This window comes from Nannospalax galili, unplaced genomic scaffold (assembly GCF_000622305.1).
Source record: "Nannospalax galili isolate Female #2095 unplaced genomic scaffold, S.galili_v1.0 scaffold1228, whole genome shotgun sequence".
NCBI lineage: Eukaryota > Metazoa > Chordata > Mammalia > Rodentia > Spalacidae > Nannospalax > Nannospalax galili.
The window spans coordinates 135,817-156,870 of NW_008358413.1; the positions used below are offsets into that span (position 1 = coordinate 135,817).

Consider the following 21,054-nt stretch of genomic DNA (forward strand, 5'->3'; position numbering starts at 1 on the left):
AGAGAGAAATGTCTCCCCAAAAATATACTCTCATCCACACACACACACACACACACACACACACACACACACACACACACACGTGTATCTAGGAGGTGGAATGTTAACACAAAAGTGGCAAATTTGAAATAATAACTAGAATTCACATCTCCAAAATGGTCCAGGAGATGTGTTTCAATTCATTCTGAAGCTCATAGAACCTTCAGTGTGGAAGGCAGTTGCTTATCTCTGGAGGTTTCACAGGCAGTAGCTATCCCTGATGTCAGAAAGTGCTCCCCAATCTGACCCCCGCCTTTCTGACAAATCATTAGTATACCCGCCTCCTGGCTGCTCAACATTGGCCACTAGAAGTCTTCACTAACAGCTAACTCTCTCATCTCAGGCATCTTCTTAAAGAGGGCACCTTTGGCTGTCACAAATGAACCACACCCTTCTATCCCCAGTCTTTGGTCAACTTTCTTCTTTACAAAAGCACATGATGGACAATCTCAGGTGGACTCCTGCCTATACCTTCTGCTTCCATCAATGAGAAGGACGCTTTTCATTGCTATTTTTGCCCCACTGTATAAAACAGTGTCTAATATGTGAGATACTCAATAAACACCTGTTCATGAACGACTACATCGTCTGTCATTCCGCAATGAGACCCATCTTCCACAGAGATGGATAAAGCCCTTTCTAATAACCGTCAGTCTCTTTATGAACCACAGAACCTGAGCCAATGAGAATACAACTCTGAGGTTGGCTGGCCCAAGAGTCCCTGTGCTGCATCATGAGACAGCTCCACACATGAAAGCCCTGTACTCACCCAAGCCAGGGCCTTCTACTCCCATTCAGTAAAATCTCAAACCTAAGACTTTTGTACTGGAACCATGCCAGGGAAACAATCTAGTTTTATGACTGATGACATGAAACAACATACAACTTGACCCACCAGCCTGAGAACTTGTGGATTGGGCCCGTTAAACACCTGCAAAGTGCCAAGGATGCCTTGGGAACAGGCAGCTGGCAGTAGGTCACTCTTCCTCATTTCCTGTAAACCTGTACCAAGCTGGAGTCTGTGTTAGCCACCACACAACCTTCAGAGCACATTGTGGATTAAAAGATATTGCATCCATGCCAAGGGCAGCCCTAGGAGTCACCTCCCTTTGAAACAGCAAGGTCACACAAAACAGCACAGTTGCACAAAGGCAGTCATGGAGGGTACTAAGGCTTTAAGAAGGAACAAAAGGGAAGTAGTGAGGACTACTCTATGGAGCAGATAAAATGATGCTCCCTTCAGTAGAAAAGGATATGGCTGGGTATAACATGACCTGCCCTGTGTTCTGTAGACACAGAGATGAATTCCTGATTCCCAAAGGCCAAGACCAGCACAACCATGTGGCCTGCCAGGTAAAGTCATCAGGGGTGGCAGTCCAAAGTGTTCCAGAATGCCAGTTTCAATGTAACATTTATAGCTTTTGCTGAAAGAAACATCAAACCTATTAATTAAGCATCTACCAGCAATCAGCTCCCTCCCTGTGCTTTGCTGGTCTCATCAATCTCACTCACTGTGGAGCAAGCCCCTGGACATGACCAGAAGGAAACCAACTGTCTGATTATTTAACATTTGTTAAGACTGGACACAATGCCTTTGCTAAATATTAAACCCTGGTTAGGCAGAGACTAGAACAGAAACAGACATCCAGCTCACCCCTTGACCCCTGGAATATAAGGCTCTATGGACCACAGAGAAGGAAAAATGTCTGCATTCATGTTTCCCATTTCCTGGAAAGAGTGGACCATTCTACTTAATGGATCACATCATGCTGGTGTCTTCTGAGGGTTGCTAACCTGAGACTGCTTCTTTTTGGAGTAAGGGAAAGCAGTCTCTGCCCTACTTTTGCTCCTACTGCTTCCCCTCCCTGTGGGGTTCTTGATTTTTTCTTTCTTTCTTGTTTTGCTCTACGAAGGAAGTTTCATTTGATAAACTCATTCCTTTGGATGGAAACCCAGGTATTTTAAGTGTTTTGAGTCCCCAAACCACAATTTTCAGTAAGAAGCAGGAAAGGGAAGGTGACAAGTCACATGCTCCCATGGGGGCAAAGATCAGAGAGACCCTTGTTTTGAGGATCTACTGGGTGAACTGCCTCCTAGGTGTCTGATCTGTCTGGGGTGCACATGCAGGATGGTGACATCATATTCTCCCAGAGTCACTGTTCTCACTTCCAGTTTTAGTTGTGACCTCTTCTGCCTTTGAATTCCACCTTCTTGTTATTTAATCACATAAAAGGTCATATTCATACATTTGCTCCACATGCCAACAGAGGAAAAACACAGAAGCCCATGTTTTGTAGGTTGCAGGATTATAGCCCTATTTTGACAAGTTTCCTTGTAGCACACTTTTTATCCCAGGAAGTCCTCTTTGGGCCTGGTGCTGGGTATGCTGGCAGGTGGTTTATCTGGATGGAGACTTTCCTAATGACCTTTTATTGGTGGGATGCCTGTATTTTTAAGTCCTACAACTGATTTTCCTCTGGACCTCATTTCCCTCTGGATCCCAACTCTGGCCCAGGTAGTCCCTATAAGCTGGTGTTAGCAGTGGTCAACATTGCTGAAGTTCTGTCTGAAACGGAGACAGCTGTAAGAAAGCCCAGCAGGAGCTGGCTCTGCAGGCTTTCATCAAACTGAGTCTGCATGGTTCTCAGTTATGAGAGCTGAGGCCAGGAAAGGAAGCAGGATAGTGGAAGAGCAAAGGACTACAGAGCAGGTCTGAAGGTCTCTGCTCCTTCTAGAAACCAGACACATTCTCATGACATTGGCCAGTTCAAATCTAGAAGGAGCTGTAGAGACCATCTGGACCAACTTTTACGTGCACACATGCTACATAAGGGTACCAGGGCCAGCAGAGTTTCTGCACATACCTGAGATAATGGTCGCTTTTCCAGCGTCTGTCCCAGGCCCTTGCTGTGCCCATGTTTAGTCTGTCCCAATTTCAGAGATTTTCTTCCAGAACTATCCAACACTGACTTTCTCCCTCTCCAGGTTCCCAACCCCTATAACTCCACATGGTGGGCTGAAACGAAGCATGTGAGCAATGTACCATCTTTTCTCTGGCTTGGGGTCACTGTAGAGATGGGGGTGGGGGAGAAAAGTGGTGTTCTCAATCCACAGAGAGCTCTCCAGGGGCACTGTGGAACTTTTCCAGTTGGAAGAGCTATCTTGGGAGCACAGAAGGGATTCTTTGCAGCTGGGTGTCTGCAGCAGTGGGAGCAACCCCAGGAAGTCCTAGTTCATAGAGTCGGGGTAAGTCTTACCAACTAAACTGGGAAAGTCAAGCTGGAACCCACAACACAAACTTGAGAAACTTCCCAAAACATGGTGGATAGTGATGTCTACAGGCTGCTGTAAGCCCCAAAGAGCCACCACCTGTCAACACCTTTCTCACCAAGGACTAGGGTGCAGAATTGACCTGGGAACCAACTCTAGATGTTAAGAAAGTTGAGCAAAGACAGACACTGTGTGCCATCCCAAGAGATGCCACAGAGCCTAGCTAAGGTCAGAAGCTCAGTCAACACTTGTTCAGTGAGTAGCATGGCCACTTTTAAGTGCAGAAAGATGGCTGGTCTGTGGACACAAGCCACAGTAGAGCAGGGCAATTTTCCAGCATGAGAAAAAGTCTCCTAAAGATGCTTCATCAGTCAGCCCTGGACCAGCTCTGCCCTTCTGGGTCATACATACATACCTTTCTCAGCTCGTCCTTCTCCCTGCTGTGGGTGTCCTCCAGGACCTTGCGCTCTGAATGAGCCTTCTGCAGCTCAATGCGCAGGCTCTGCACTTCCTCCTGCAGCTGCAGGCTGGTATCAGCCCCCTGGCTCTGCTGGTAATGTGCCAACTCCTTCTTCAGCCTCTCCACCTCCATGGTGTGTGTGGAGGTGACCACAGACAGCTGCTCTGATAGGGTCTTGAACTCTTTGTTCTGTAGAAAACATCAGCAAACCGGGAGAAGGGAGAGAGAGTTACTAGGCCAGGAAAAGGCATGAAGGCTATCAGAAAGACTTCCAGGGCAGAATTAAGCTTCCTGATCATTACATGCCCAAGTGCTCCCCTGCCACTTCCCTAATATTTTAAGCCTCTGTTGCAAATCCAGATGTAGCAGGAGACACAAAACAGCAACACTGACATGGAAACAGTGCAAGCAGAGTATATTAGCATTTGCAGAGTAGAGGCTAGCGGCTGCAGGAATAATACAGGCAGCTCCCTGGATCTGCAGTCTTGGCTTTTTAGGGTTCCCTGCCTTCTCACACTGAGCCCCCTTGCCCTTGGACTCACTGGCACAAAGAGCTGCAACCTAATCCCTGACTCAGAGACAAAGGACCCTTCAGCATCTCCTCTTCCAAGAGGCCCTCTAATGGGCCTGAAGGTCTCTCTTGACACCTGTCTACATGGCTTACACCATGCAACTCCGACTGGAGAGACTGATTCCTGACAAAACCCACCTACAGAATGTGTACCACATCAGCAGCCTACTCATGTATTTACCTTGTGTGCATCAGTCCCTAAGAATCTACTACCAGGGTCCAGTTCATTGTAAATTATGGGTAGAAATTGGGGCTGGGAGAGTTGAGAGTGATGGTAGGCGGAAATGGGGAGGAGGAAGAAGGGCTCTTTGAATAAGCAGGTAAGCAGCAAACAGTCATTGCTTATTCTTCATTGCTGGGCTCTGCAGGAGCTCCAAGTGGAACAGAGCTATTGGCTAAAATGCCAATGAGCCAGGGCATCAGAAACCAATGATTAATTTGCAGCAGAAATTCAACTTCACAGAAAGTAGTGAGGAACACTTAAAGAAAAACTCTTGGAGCCTGTATAGCACCATGGGACTGCAGGACTCTTTTGAGCTTTCAAGCAGTGCATTCCCTGTGTGCAGACAGCTGGGGCAAGATTCCCCCACACTGTGTACAAGCTCCTGGTACAGTCTTCTGCTCCCTACATCTGGCCTTACAGTTAGCCTTACCCAAGAATCAAGACAGAATCCAGTTAAATAGTATCTATAGAAAGACCAACACCTCTGTGACTCGACTGCAGGGTCTGGGTCTATACTGAAGGCAGAGGGTCTCTGCACAGGTAGAAGGCACACTGGACTGGCTACTCACCAACTTCAAATCTACTCTGGAATGTCAGTGAGCTCAGGCCAGCTGTCACCTCCCACTGGCTTGGCTTGGGTTAGATCAGCAAGGGTGGAGAGGAAGACTGACTGAAGTCCCTAAGTGGAACTGGTTGGCATATGCAGAGGCATGGATGGAGGTGGCAGCAGGGGGTGCAGGCTCATCCCATCTTGCTATGGTGAAAGACGACACCTTGAAATGCTGACCAGTGTGTGATGTATCTGGGAGGCCCAGCTTTCCCACTCTTGATGCTTCCTGAGAGCTGACTCCCACGCTGGGGAAGAAGGTATCTGAAGCTGACAGACCTGTGCCTGAGCTCAGCTCTGTCCTTGACCCTTCTGAATATCTGATCCTGTCACTCACTTTCTATGGCTCAGTTTCCTCTTCTTATCTTAGAGACAAGAGGAACTCCCACCTCAGAAGGTCATTACCAAGATGTGGTGGACAAAGTGCTTGTGTGGTACCTGGCACAATCAGTGAGCCTCATTGGCCAGTGCTCTCTATGGAGTCCCAGAAGCCTCTTCTTCTGCCAGTCCCCACCTTCTCATTGACGTTGCTGCCCAAACACACTCATCCCTGGCTTCCTGAGGCTGTACGTTTAATATCCTGGACATATGACTTCAGAACAGAAGTTCCCAGAAGTGTTCTGAGTTTCCTGCTAATCATACCTGTAGGACTCATTGGTATAAAGCTGAGCCTGGCACAGGACATGGTATGAATGGGGGCTCCCTTCCTCACCAACTCCCAGAAACACTCCCTTCAGTGTAAACTGAGCTCACCAGAGCCACCCAGGCCAGGACCACACGTAGACTTGGCCACCCTGTCCTGTGCCAGTGAAGGCTGTTTCCTGGTATGGAGCTGGTTTGTGCTAGGAGGAAGCCTAAGAGATTTCTAGACAAGCCCTTGTTCTCTTTGGATGGGGTCATCACATTTTCATATAACATACTCATTCTGACCCTCCTGCTAAAGTGCACAGACCTGCAGTCCATGGGTAACAAGGTACCTGTCAGGGAAGATAACTTGAGTCTCTGTTGCCTGCTCTGTTGCCTTTTTTCTAAAAAATCTCACCTTTCTTCTGTAAGACTTGGTCAAGCAAGATCATTTCTATATTTTAAATGTGTTTAGAGTAGGAGGGGGAAGACCTCTACCCATTTCTGAAATGAGAAATTCCAGAGCTTCTGTTGGCCTGTGCAGTACCCTTGAATAATCAGAGGAAAGCACTCTCCATAAAGGGGCTGAAGCCCTGAGCTTCCCCTGGGGCTGAACACAGCCCTGGGATACAGAACTTTAAAGGAAGGATGGCCCTTCCTCAGGACAGCACTATGGACCATAGGCAGGTAAGCTGGTAGCAGCTGAATTTTGGCCCCACTGTCCCCAGGCACTCTCATTCAGTGAACAATCTACAGAATAGTATACAGCTTTGTTCCCAGTCAGACGGAGGCTGGCGTGGGAGGTGAACAAATCACTACAAGAATCTGTATGGTAAAATCAACACGTCCTACAACCCACTGTGGATGGGCGCTCATACTGTGTTGGGCATTGCACATCATTTGTGCCTGACAAACATCACACTCATGAACGTGATCAACAGCTCTCACATATTTCATAGATGCGAAAACAAGACACAGAAAGCCCCCAGAGCTGTAACTTATAACAGGCTGTTTCTCAAATGTGTATGGATACTCTGAGCAATGACAAAATATGGACTAATGTAACATTTACTGAATAGCTATTAACTTTAACTATCCTGAATCAAACTGATGTAAAGGTGTGCTGGATAGCTTTAGTGTCAACTTGACACATCTGAGTTGAAGGAGCCTCAACTGGGGAATTGCCTCTATTGAGCTGGCCTATGGCCATGGCTATAGGGCATCTTCTTGATTGTTGAGTGATGTGGGAGGGGAGGGGGGCAACTCACTGTTGGTGGTGCCACCCCTGGGCAGGTGGGCCTGTGTTGCATAAGAAAGCAGGCTGAGCAGGGGCCAGGGGAACAAGCCAGTAAGCAGAATCCAGTTCTCTGCATGGGACTTTGTTTCCTACACCATGCTGCTCTGGCAAGAGACTTGGGACCCTCTACCTCTGGTGTCCCTGGCAATGTACATCTTTTCCTTCTGGCTTAAGGACTCTAGAGAGCAGCTGTCTGGATTATCTCCAGGAATTAGAGGAGAACAAGACATTCACTCACTTCCCAACTAGCCCTGCCTTTCAGGAGACAGTGCTAAATGAGCACCTCTACAGTACAGGAGGTGAAGTGTGCTGAAGATCCGTTCCACCACAGGTGTCACTTGCTACTTGTATGAGCATGACTCCAAGCCAAGGTTGGAATCTCTTTTGGACTGAAGAGCATTCCTTACATGTCCCAAGAAGTCTCCCTATGGGAGAGATCTAACAATCTGGTGAGAGGTGGCAAAACATACGCGAAACCAGTCTACCAAGTTTCAATCCCAGTCAGGCTACTTACTGCTGTGTGATCTCAAGCACGCTACTTGCCCTCACTGTGTCCCCAGTGTACTCATCTTTATAATGAGCAAAATAGTATCATTTATCTCACATGGTGTGGTGGGGAATCAATGAGTTAATAGATGGCAATAGTACATAGTATACAGGCCACATGGTGAATAATGTGAGAAAGGTCTCATGTGTCTCTGATCACCTGCTGTGTGCAGGGCACCTTGCCCAGGGTGGCAACGCCTGCCACTGCTCACAGATGTCAAGCAGGAAGCTTAAGGCAAAAAGCTCTTTTTAAAAATAGGCCTTTCAAATCTGCTTCTCTTTGATGTTCAAGCACGTGGGGTGTGAAATACTAGATTTATTTTTATCCTTTGGAGTCAACGTCAGCCATCAGCGAGGCTGACTCAGAGCCCTGTTTGACTCCAGGGCTGGCGTAGCCTGCAACACACAGGTTCCTAGAAGAGACAGTAGACCCATTTTCCTCGTCCCTCTGACTGCAATATGTGCCTAACTGGCTGTGAGGGTGGTCTCTAGCCAGTCACTGACAGCCCTGATAGGAACAGTGAGCACTGGTGCTCTTCAGTTTGAGTTTTCCAAATGCCCAAGAGCAGACTCTTTCTTAGTCCCTGCCTCCCTCGTTTGCTGTATCACCACAGGCTGAACAGGGCAGGGACTGATTATCCAACACCCACACCTGGGAGGACTATTTTTTCCCACTAAGGAGCCAAGCCAGCACTCCAGAGAGCTCCTCAAACACATATCCAGGGCACCAACAGTTCTCAGAAAGCCTGGTCTTTCCATAGAGAAGGGAGGCAGGGCATTCTACTGTCGCCTGTCTCCACTTTGGAGATCTCGTTTGGGGCCACTGGCTTAGATATAAAGTGGCTCATTTAGCTGAGGATGTAGCTCAGTTGGCAGAGTGCTTGTGTTGCATGCCCCAAGTCCTGGGTTTGGTCCACAGCACTCCATAAAACTGATATGAGCCTGATAGCTCATACCTGTGATTCTCACCCTCCGAAGCTACAGACAAGAAGATCAGAAATTCAAGGTCATCTTTGTTTACACATCAAGTTTCAGGCTAGCCTGGGCTACATGAGAGCTTATCTTAAAAAATTAAAACAAAAATACTTCATTTATTTTCCTGCTCTCTGAGGTCATAAGAAGCTTCACACATTCTCAGCATAAAATAGGTACATTAAGACCAAGTGACCTTCAAGGCCATGACTGATTACCCTACTTCTAAGCTTCTCTTCCTCGTACCCAACACGATACACAGACTGCATCCTTTTTCTCCCTTGCTATTTTGGAACATGGTCCTGTGGACACTTTGACATTGCCCAAGTCCTGTGACAGTGAATCTTTCCTTTTAGTAGGAGCCCAACTTAGTAGCAACAGCACATAGGACAGGACCAGCATGTTAGTAATATTTGGGGGTTAAGAAATCAGAACCTCCCTCATTGTGGCTTGGGGTGAGACCTGGGGTTGGGTCTAGATTTTTTAATTCTGTGGTTTTTCCCAAGATATTTGATGTTCCTGATCTATAATCTCCTCACCTTCCAAAAAAACTCACGAAATCATGTAAAGATCATATGGGAGTGAATACAAAACACCTACCACAGGCTACAAGTACTTAGAAAATCACAAGGAGAAGCCAGGTTGTTGGCTCTGTTCTAAAAAGATTTGTCCCCATAGTACAGCATTCAGCCTTTGCCACAGTCATCCCTGTTTGGAGCCTAACAGAACATCTGACACAGTCAGGGACCAAAGTTCTTCTGAGGGGATGAGGGGGCAGCCACTTGGGTCACCTGAAAGTCACCCGAAGAGTAGGTACTTAGGGTGCATGTGTGAGCCTCATCTTTCCAGCTTGTACACTACCCTGGGTCTGTGTGACCCCAAAGAAGGAGCCAGTGTCCTGTGCTTGTCTTGGAGCTCTTGTATCTTACACAGAATCCTGTCCTCACAGGACTTATCAATAACTTATTAAGTAACTGGCTGATACGGAAAGGTAGTCAGGGCAGTCAGTTAAAAACTGAAACAACACAATAGGAGTGTCAAAGATGTTAGCATGTACCTAACGGGAACTGTCATACATATGGAGAAGTAGGTGTGGGTACACAGGGACCCTCAGTAAACACCAGCATCTTTAGGGCAGAACCACAGGACTCTGGGTCAATGTATAAACAATTACTACATGTTGGGTGGTCCCAAACAGCATAAGCTATTACTTTACAGTTCTGGAGGGCAGAAGTCCAACAGGACTGTGGTGTTTGGAACCCTGGGGGAGAACAGACTTCACTGACTCTCTGGCCTGCATCCTGCTACTTGATCCTGTCTTTAGCTTTCCTCCTCAGACTCTTGCTCTATAAGAGTAAGATTTTATGATCCTTGTGATCCCATGGGGTCTACATGGGCAATCCAGGATCATCTTCCCATCTCAACATCCTTAACTTAAATACCCTTTCAAAGCCCCTTTTGCCATGTGAGGTAACATTCACTGATCCCAGGGATTACGACCTGGCCATCTTTGGGGTAGAAGATGCTGTTCTTCATGCCAAGGTACCTGAGAAATACTCCCTGAAGCCTGTGGTACCCGCAGCTTCCTCTCAAGCATGACCCTGGCATCCTATCAGCCCCAACACCTGGACAGGAAGCTCCTAGTGCTGACCTGGTCATCAATCTTCCGCTGTAGTTGTACCACCTTGTTCTCCATGCCCACGTTGAGGCGTTTCAGATGTTCCGCAGAGCGGGCCTCGATCTTGAGGGCCTTCAGCTCCTGCTTGGCCTTGAGCCTCCGGAAGGCACACTGGATGACAATGGCTGCATCCCGCTGGTGCTGGAATCGTCTGCGTGCCATCCAGCCCCGGGTGTACTTCTGGATAATGGTGGCTTTGTGCTCCATGAGGACCTGGTGAGGATGAGCACACACAGCCTGTAGGTTTGAACAGTAGGGTGGGAACAAGCATAGCTTCTGTAACCACCTGGAGGTGAAAGCCAAGGCTGGCCTTGGGTTTAGGAGGTACACGGCATGTGTCCCCTAACTCCTGAGGTTTGATGGCAAGTTTTAGGTAGGTTCTGAAGCCCATGTGCTCACAGGGAAGCCACTGTTTCTAGCTTTGTTTTACTAATAGGACACTACAGTCTAAAAAGCTATGAGATGCGGGTAACCTGCTGACTATTCTGTTGCTTTCTTTCCATTGGACAGAGGCAATGGTTCTGGTCCTGGTTTAGGGAAGCTGAACGGTGAAGGGGGAATACTCCAGTGAGGGCTTCTGATGGGCGTACACTTCCTGAGTTTTTCTACAAAGGTAAAAAACAATGAGGAAATTAGAGCATCATTGTCCTTGCCTTAAAACTTCCCAAAATAAATGTTTGTATAATGAATAAACAAACATGTTGAGAGATTAGCATGCTCGGTGTCAGGGCTATGAGACAGAGCTGGGAGTCAAACCTAGAGCTGATCTGCACATTGCCCCCTGCTGGTTACCTCCAAAACATCACCTGCTCCTTCCATGGTGTCATGACACAGATTTTATCAATCTCTCCGGAAATTTATTGAACCTACTGGTCTATCCCTCACATATTATATCAAAAGCATCCTGCCCTGATATCTGACTGTGCCTGCTTTTACACCACTATTTTCTTGCTTTATTTTTTGTATCTAGAAAACTGTAAAGTCTTTGATCACAGAAGGGACATGTTCATTTTGTGTATTTCCTTCCTATTCATCTTCAAGTTAACATTGCCCTTTAGTTGCACAGTGCTACTTGGGTGAATGAGTGAGTCCTGATTTAGGGCTACCTAGCCAAGGATTTTAGCTTGACTGGGATAATGCAAGGAACAATGGCCTGTAGGGAGGAGGGCATAGTCTGCCCCTGACCCCCACCCCCAACTCTTGGGCTACAACTTCTTATCTGCTCAGGGAAGGCATGCACTTGCTGATGCCTAGCATACCCTCCTGCTCTTGGGTATGAATGAGCCCATCCCGGTGACCAGGTTCTGCTGCTGGCTGATGTGTACCTTTAGGCAGGATACCCAACTTCTCTGGGAAGTTCAGGTGTCATAGGAGTATGGATGACACACAACTTTCCTTCCTCTTGGGACTTTGGAAAGGATTCAGGGAGGAACTAGTTAAAGGCCCATGACTTGGTCATAGGCATTAGGGATGAACTTATTACTTTTGTTTTGCTAAATGGACATGTTGTCACACTGTCTCCTAAATATTTATGTTTATAACCATAGACTAGTGTTGTCCTAAGCCTTGATCAAAGAAGCCAACTGTGGATAATGTGGAGACTCATGACTGGTTAAGGTGCTGAGAATAAGTGACTGTTGAATGCTCAGCATTAAACAGGACACTCATATTAGCAATGCTCATGGAACCCAGTGGGTCACAAAGCAAAAGGAAAAACAATACAAAAAGACATGAAAGTGGGATGGGGACTTGGTGAGAGGAAGGAGGAGGCTGGTGGGGTAAGAGGAAGGTAAGGGCAGGTAGAATAATGAGTGGATTATATATATACATGGATGAAATTGTCAAGGACAAAGCTGTAGACATACTTAGAAGATGGGAGGACTCAGCAAATGCTCATGCTGGAACAGTTGAATCTATATGATCTGTAAGTCCCATTGTGACTACTCACCTGGCGGTAGTTTCTGCGCACAAACATGGCCCGAGTGAAGGACTGAATGATGATGGCAGCCCTGCAGACCCTCTGGTAGGCCAGGCGAGCTCTCCGCATGCGGAACTGCTTCTGGAACACCATGGCTGCACGTGTCCTCCGCAGGTGCTCAGCCAGCCTGGGGGGTGTAAGAGAGCATGGGTGGCACCAGGGAAAGGGCACTGGACAGCTGAATCAGTCATGAAGACTTCCTTCTGTGGCCCTGGCTGGAAACCCCTCCCAAGGCTGACTCATGCCAACCTTCCTAAATGTAATGATGCCTTAGGCACTTGACATTCAGGCTCTAAACAGCAGAGTCAGCTTTCCCCTTGTGAAAGGTCTTTCCACCAGTGTTAGCCTCAGACTAGATATGAGCCCCCATTACCCTCTCCAGACTGTTCCTGGCACCGGGTACCCTCTGTGAGTGTAGCTTCAGTACCTCTCATTCTTCAAGGGCTCACACTGCTGTTTCCCTCTGTGCCTTTCCAGGCTCAGAGATACCTTGGGTTGCATTTCAATTACCCTGAACTTTTGTATCTAGTTCAGGGCCTGGCAGTGCTGGGGCAGAGCAAATACTTGCTGGATGAAAAAACATCCTTAGGCCCCTATTTTCTCATTTCCCTAGAACTTCCTACCCTCTCTCACTTTCATACACTACCTGTCTCAGTGAGAGAGAGAGAGAGAGAGAGAGAGAGAGAGAGAGAGAGAGAGAGTCAGATGGACACTTCCTACCCTTAAGAGCTTTTCTAGTGAGAGGCTCAAAATGCCAAATGCTGGCATCAGTAATTCCTTAACACAGCCATGGAAGAGGAACTGACCCTCGTAGGTCACCTACTACCAGCTTGCTGGGATGCAAGATTCCCTAGCCTACCTGTCTTTTCTTTGCATGAGGCCTTGCCTATTCCCTGGACCACATGCTTCCTGCACAGAGAATGCAGCCTGCTCCGTTGCATCACCACTGGGGTGGGAGATGGGGCTCAAGCTAGCGCCCCTTGCTTCAGTGGCCATATAAATGTGGGACTAGTGGGCAGGTATCACGTAGGATCATTCAGAGTTAATCCTGCTGTCCTTCCATCTCCACCTTTGGTTCTGGAGCTTGTCTCAACAGTTTAAGAGGTGACATGGTATGAACCATCTCTTGTCATGTGTGAATAAACAGCCTGTGGTAAGCACATGAGCCAGGAGCAGTACCTCCGCCTTTACCATGAAAGACACCTGCTTGGAGCTTAGAGTTGTGGTCTGTGTTTCTTGAGCAGCCACCTGAGAAACTACGAAACACAAGACTTCATGGCAATTTCTGTCACTTCTCTGGGGGAATTCCCATTTGAAGAGACTACTGGCTGTGAGGAGGACTAGGGGCTTAACCTGACAAACTGTGTAGAGGTCTGGGAGAGGCTGGCATCTCATCTCTCACTGGAGACTATGGCTTTCACACTGGCATCACTGGCGATAGCTCTTGCTACTCCCACACTCATCAGCCCAGGGATAGCAGTCAGGAATGGCGACAGTACTTCCCTTTGCATGGGCACTGGGTAGGGAGGTGAGCCTGACTGGTGTCTTGGCTCTGCTGCAAGGTAGCAGGTGGGACACATTCTCTCTATGCTGGCTCAGTGCAGAAGTAATATATAGAAGGGTTTTCCCAGACCTTTCCAGCCCCAGTCACCAGCTTCCAAGGGATCATGAAATTCCTGGTATAAATAATGAGGTTATGTGCAAGTTAACTAGATTTCTCTCTTTTCCTAAAAGAAATCATGTTTACTTTGGGGTTCAGGCAAAGGAAAAATAGTTGATTTGCATTAAAACTAGTTGGTTCTAGGTTAGTGCTGGTGGACTGGAGACAGATGGGGGTACCAGAAGACATGGGAACTGGACATGCTTCCTGAAGCAAGAAAGGAATTAGAGAGCTGTGCGTAGTCACTGGGAGCAAGTCAAGAAGTAGACAGGCCCAAGAGGAGGCACTGGAAGTACAGACAAGAGGCCCTCCCCTTCCCCCTGGCCCTAGCTATCTCTGCATAGCTCACCTGCGTGCCAGGAATCCCCGGCAGAACCTTTGTAGGGTTAAGGTAGCTGCCTTCAGCCTGCGGTACTTCACTTTCTGCAGCCAACCCCTGACGGTCTTCTGGATCATGATGGTGGCTGCCCGGAACTTGTCTGCCCGCAGCTTCTCCAGATAGGCCACCTGGCCTGCCCGGAAGAAGATCTTGGTACGACCAAACTGGAACTTGTCTGGATCCTTTACAAGGTACAAAAGGGAACTGGTTGGTCATCAGTGAGCTGTGAGTAGCACAGCAGTGCTTCCAGGGCAGACATATTTGCCAGATTGCATGTGTACCGTCTGCCCCCCACCCAGTGGGTACACATAGACTCTCAGTACTCATTCAACGACTTGAGTCCTTGTTATGGGCTCAGTATCCAGGACGTGGCCATAAGCAACATACCTGCCCTCAAAGAGCCAAGATCATGAGGAGGACAGATAAATAAGCAAATGAGATATTCTGTTTTCATGGAGTGGTGAGGATTAGCAAGAAAACGAAATGGGCAATGTTCAAAAAGGATGGTCAAAGCAGGTATGTCTGTGGATGAAGTCAAAAGACCTGCATGAACTCAAGGGATAGATGTAGAAGGTAAGTACAGAGATGGGGCATTTCAGAAGAGCAGAGCAGATACCAGCATTCTGTGGTGACAACAGCCAGGTATATTTGAGAAATGGAGAGCCAGGAGGGGGCAAAGTGTGGGGAACCAAAGGAGGGTGATGGAAGGAACCAGCCACCAAAGGCTTTTTGGGCAATGGTACAAAATCAGAATGGGAATATTCTTTTATACCCTTTCCTCTGGACACTCCTGACAGGAGCACAGAAAAGAAGCTCAGGGTATACTTGTGGATTTCAGGACAAGCCAAGTCAGGTTAAGGAAGAGAAGGCATTCCTACAGTCCTGGCAGGGGAGACTCCACCAGAACACACATCTCCTTCATCAAGCCCTCAGAGAAGACTAATACAGCATCCACTGGCAACCATGCCATCCTCACAGAAGGGGGCAGTTGGCCTTGCTGCTTCTACAGCCACTTTTATCCCTGACTTGCTCTTGATCATTCTATTCCTAAATTCAAACAGCACTCACTCTAGTGAGGGGAAGAGCTAGCATGCACTCTTCTAGGCTAACATGTGGCTCAGCTAAACTCCTCGCCACTTACTGGGGGCCTTAGGTCTGGAAGATGTGGCCCAAGGAATGGGGGAAAATAAAGAAGAAATACAAGATCTTCAGGGAAATCTTGTCACAAATTGGTATTCTGTCTCCAAGAAGAGTAATAATCACATTGGATCACCAGGCACTATGGCTTAGTTACCTGTGCAACCCTGGGCATTTTATAGTCACTTCTTGTACCTCAGTTTCCTCATCTGTGGAGGTTCTGTTAATAACCTTGGTGGAATCCAGGTGTGAACTATGGCCCTGGACAAACTGAAAGACAGTCACACAGTCAACAGAACCACTATACACCAGGAAGCCAGGCCTGACACCAAGGAGGAAGACTCCTGATGGTCCATGTTAACTGAATTCGGCGGATTTTGAATACACATTTTTCTAACCCATGAAAAATGAGAGGTTAAAATGCAGACAGTGATGGGTGAACCAGTAAAGTTAACCAGAGTTTCACTAACCAACCCTAACCCTCAATTATCCACACTGTCACCCTCTAAGTTTCATCTTAGCCACTCAGCGTAAATCTTTTTACCACCTACTTAAAGGTGCATTCTATGACTTAGCCCTTTATCGAGACATAGATTATACTCTACCAAAATGCCTGAACTTTCTGGCAACTACTGAAATGTTTAAGGATTTTCCCCTCATGGCCCTGCTTTTTCTCTAGACTCAAATGTGATTTTGGGTTATTTCAATTAAAACACAAAATCTGTTGCTTCATTTAAAACAATTTCTCCAAGGCCTGACAATCTTCTGCTTTATTTATAACAAGTTCCTGGCTTGGCTGAGGCTGGCTATGCAATAGTAAGATGAAAGTAGCAGAGCCCTTGCCTCTGATGACGAGGCTGTGCCTGGTATAGATCAGGCCTCCCTTGAGTCTGCCAGCTCTGAGAAGTCAGTGATGTTGGGACAGCAGCAGCAGTAGCCAGGGGCAGCCTCTACATATACCCTAGTGAGCTGGACAAATATTTTGTGTTCTGTGTGTATGTGTGGTAGGCAGGAGATGGCCTAAGTGGGTGAGGGGTTCTTTTTCCAAGTCACTGACTCAGGAAACGGCTTGTCTCAGTTTTGTAGGGATGAAGATAGAGCTACATACCCCAGCCTCCCACACACACACACACTTCAGTTCACACCCTCACAGGGCTGGGTCACCTTGATGAGGCTCTCCAAGACAGACTTGCAGATGACCTTCTTGTCTGTGTTGGCAAGCTCCTTCTTCTTCACCAGTACCCGATACCGGTTGAAAAAGTCATGATAAGTCCACCTGGAGGAAAAGCAAAGGTGCATCAAGTGACATGCCTGACTCTCTGCCACACTCTGGTCACAGGTAAACTCAGATGGTGTCTCATGGAGTCAATGCTATTGTACAAAGTCATTCTAGGAGCAGCATACTAGTCTCAGGCGAGCTTTGTCCTCTCCACAGCTCACTGGGAACTCCAGTGTATTAGGATTCCTGAAGTTAGGACAGGGAAAATGGGTGTTTGGGAGACAACTCCTAGAGAGTCAGGATCTCCATCCACTCACACCCACTGAGCCCTCTCCTTGGCTTCACTATACTGCTGAAGTATATGGGCACCTTACCTAGACACAACCTTTTCTATAAATGTCTTCTTCTTTGAGGACTCATGCTGCTCTTTGTGAATATATTGTTTAAATGCAGAAAAGTATGCTTGCAAGTAAAAGCAACCCCATCATGATCCCTAGAGGTCACATTACTCATACTTCATTAGAGTCACAAGAGCAGGGATTCTTAAACATTTTCTACTCAAGAGTTCTTTTCATTCAAGAAATTTTTACATGATTCCAGATACATAAGTATATTAAACAGGTATACACATCAAACATTTACTGATAACAAATCAAAGAAATACAACATGTCCATGGGTACAATAGTGGCATGAATGTTATGGGGCAACCAATTGCTTTCTGATTGGATTAAAGGCTGGTGCAACAGGGGGAAACACATGTGTAGTACTGTAAATCTGACCAAGAACCCATGGCTGAGGAGTTCACAGGCTCCAGGGGTGAACTTACTACTATTATTCTGTTAAATGGACAAAGTATCTAATTGCCTTCTAAATTTGTTTCTAAATACCCATAGGTTAGTGCAGTTCTCCGACCTCATCAGAGAAGATTCTTTGTGTAATGGACAGTGGCTAACTCACAACTGTCAAAGTACAGAAAGTGTCAGTGAAGTACTTAGCCACAAATGTGGCATCTATGTCACCCACCCCTCCCCAAGCTCAGGGTTCATCACCAAAGAGGGAGTGGAAAGGCTTTAAGAACAAGAGTTTGGGGAGGCCTGGAGCAATACAGTTTCTTCTGCGCATCACAGGGCTGTTCTACTCATGAACTGACAGTGGCTACGGTTGCCAGCACAAGACCCGAACAAGATCAAGCCAAGTAACATTCTAGAATGGAGCGGGGAGGGGCTCATAAGTCCTTATCCCTAACTGAGGGCCCAAGGACAGCTGATGATTTCTGGGGAGGGAGAGTCCATTTTCTTTAAGGGTTTGGCCACTAGAAGATTGACCACACTCCAGTAGACAGTCCTATATCCATAATTACATAGGCAGCACAAACTGGACTTGATGTATTATTTAAAAAAAGAGGACACAAAGTTGGAGTGGGTAGATTGGGGGGCATATGGAGGTTGAGATAGATCTGTGAAGAGCTAGAGGAAGAATAGGGGTAAATATGATCAAAATACATTGTATGAAATTCTCAAAGAATAAAAAATCTATAAAAAGAAATTTTAACAGCTTTGGTATACATATAATTTCAACATTTGTTGAACAAATTTGCATACTAATGAGATGGATAGGTTTATTTGCAAATAAAGAAATCTTGGCTGTATACTTGATACTGGCAGGATGTAGATCTTCTTTGTTTAGTGTTGATCAATATTTTAATTATGTAGTCATCAATGCTGAGAATACTGCATCACATAAACACATAGTGCAAAACGGCAAACATGTTGAGGGCTATTTCAGAAATTTTTGGAAATTCTGTCCTAACCCCAAGCCAAGATTATTGATTTTTTACACCTTTATACACTGACGTAAGATGTGTGTGTGTGTGTGTGTGTGTGCATGCAGGAGTCAGTTCTCTCTTTCCACCTTTACACAAGCTCAGTGATCAGACGCAGGTAGTCAGGCTTGGCAGTAAGTGCCTTTACCCACTGAGTCATCTTTCCCTCAAATGTGTTTTTTTTAATGTAATTTAAATCAGAAACTCAAACTTCCTAAACACAATATAAAATCAAACATCCTAACACAATATAATCCAAAGATATACTAACTTGACACTTGTAGGCTAAGGAATGACAGAAGGAAACTACTACAAGTCCTTGCTTCTATAATTAAAACATTATGCTTGCATAAGAGCGGAAAACTTTGTATAGTAAAATTACAGCAGTTTAGAACACATGGCAGTCTAGAATAGGAGTTGAGTATTTCAGGCAGAGCTCCTTTGTACTTACTGTACATGTCATCACTACACATTGCCAAGTATTCAGGTCCTGTGTTCAGAATCAAGGGTGCAGGGAAGTTGTGACAGGCACACTGCCAGAAACACCAGATTCAGCATGCATTTTATTTTGTATTAATTTTTGGTAATTTCATTTTCAGAAACCTTTTACTGTTTCCAATGGTTTAAGAAGCTGTGTTGCAGCTTTTTTAAATCATTTTTTTTCTCTTCATTAGGGTAATATAGGCCCCCTGTAAAGATGCCCCCCAGTGTTCCACATAACTGAAGAGACCTATAACCACTGGTCACTGGCCACACAAAACAGAGCTGCTTGAACATGTTTTGGTAGTCTTTGAGAGAGGCTTCACTTTATCCCCTGGTCTCTGAGAAGGTCTGTGTATAAACAAATGCAGGTTTCTACAAAGGGCTACTCTTCCTCGGTAAAGCAGCCTTGGTTCACATCCATCACTACTCCAATTCTCATTCCTGCTTTCAGAGATGCTTGTGACCTCCTCATGCAATGGCAGAGTCAGCACTATCCACAACTCACGGCTGTTTTGTGTTTCAGTCTCAATTGCTCAGAAGGTCAGCACAGCCCATCCCCATCATTCTAAGCCCTTGGCCATTGTACAGTGAGGCTGGCTTGTACCTTTAGAGGCATCGTCTAGAATACTTGTCTCCAGTGTTACACTGTTGGCACTTCGTTCAGAAGTCATTAGATGCACTGAGGTCAAGCACCTGCTAGTTCTGTTACTGGTGGCCTTGCCAGAAGATTGTCCAGCTACTTCATACTTGTTCATGTGTTAGTGCAGAGGGAACAGATTGTCTCCCCTCCTTTTTCCCCTCTTTTTCTTTATTTTTTTCTTCTCTCCTCCCTCCCCCTTCTCTTTGAGACAGAGTCTCACTATGTAGCCCTGGTTGGTCTGGAACTCCCTATGTAGACCAGGCTGGCCTCAAATTAACAGATTCGCCTGCCTCTCCCTCCAGAGTGCTGAGATTAAAGGCATGTGCCACCAAGCCTGGCTTGATTTCCAACATAGTTATAGGTCTCAGGGAAGAGGTAGGCTTTACCATAAATAACAAAAGCACATTTTCCATCTTATCTGTATTTCTCTCTCTGTCTGAAATATAGTTGGTTAAATATTCTTCCTTTTTGTTTTTGAGAAAGGATCGTATAGCCTAGGCTGGCCTGGAACTTAGTATATTAAGGTGAAGATGGCCTTGAGCTCCAAATTCTTTTTGCCTTCACCTCCCAAATGCTGGATTACAGGTGTGCACTACCATACCTAGCTCTAGCCTGTTCTTTTTTATAAGAAAAAGATTTTGAGATATTACATACCATAAAATTTACCCTTTAAAAGTATGCAATTAAAATAGCTTTTAGTGTACTTGCAAAGTTGTGTGACCATTCCCAGTACTGAATTCCAGAACATTTTCACAACCCCAAAAGGAAACCTCATACCCTTGAGCAGTTGTGCCAGACCTTGGCAATCACTGATCTACTTTGTCTTATGCTTTTAGGTTTTTAACTGGCCCTCTCAAAGGTAGTGGCACAGGGAAAGGGGAGCTACTAGATCTTTCCCGGGCCTGCTCATATAGGCATGGACTCTCTTAAGCAGGGAAGGCAGAGAGTAACCAGAGCCCAAGAGGGCTCTGTCTTAGGGTCCTTTGTCCTCCACTCACTGGGAAGAAGCTTTCCTACTTTCTAGTTGTGAAGTAACTGGCCATCTTTAACAGATACCATGTAAGAGTACCAGCTAAATGCAAAGCATTTTGTATTTTTAAACATATGTTAACATTATTGATGTTTTCCTAGGGTCCTTCTGTCCTAGCCCTAATATTTTTGTTTTGCATTTGAGTCAGGGTCTCCTGGCATCTTTAGCTGACCTGAAACTCACTCTGTAGACCATGCTGGGCTTGAACTCATAGACATCTACCTGCCTCTGCCTCCCTAGTGCTAGAATTAAAGGCATGCACCACCACACCTGATCCCCTACTAGATTTGAATACAGATAATTTCCTCTGATACTTCTACATAGAGAAAGATGGACTTAGGTAATCCAGGGAAAAAATGCACGTGACAAGGAGCTTCCTGAATCTCACAATGCAGTTAAACTGGGTGTAGGCTCTCCC

General features: G+C 46.2%; 1 protein-coding gene across 2 annotated transcripts in view; it reads right to left on the reverse strand.

The window, feature by feature from the left end:
* Window positions 1-21,054, reverse strand: part of Myo5b (myosin VB) — a 361,461-nt gene that overhangs the window by 58,651 nt on the left and 281,756 nt on the right. For both annotated transcript variants that reach the window (XM_029557950.1, XM_029557949.1), the window contains exons 18-22: window positions 16,606-16,717; window positions 14,275-14,486; window positions 12,236-12,392; window positions 10,261-10,500; window positions 3,725-3,958 (exon numbers count right to left, since the gene is read on the reverse strand). In XM_029557950.1, the coding sequence (XP_029413810.1) occupies window positions 3,725-3,958; window positions 10,261-10,500; window positions 12,236-12,392; window positions 14,275-14,486; window positions 16,606-16,717 (955 nt within the window). The remainder of the gene's footprint in view (window positions 1-3,724; window positions 3,959-10,260; window positions 10,501-12,235; window positions 12,393-14,274; window positions 14,487-16,605; window positions 16,718-21,054) is intronic.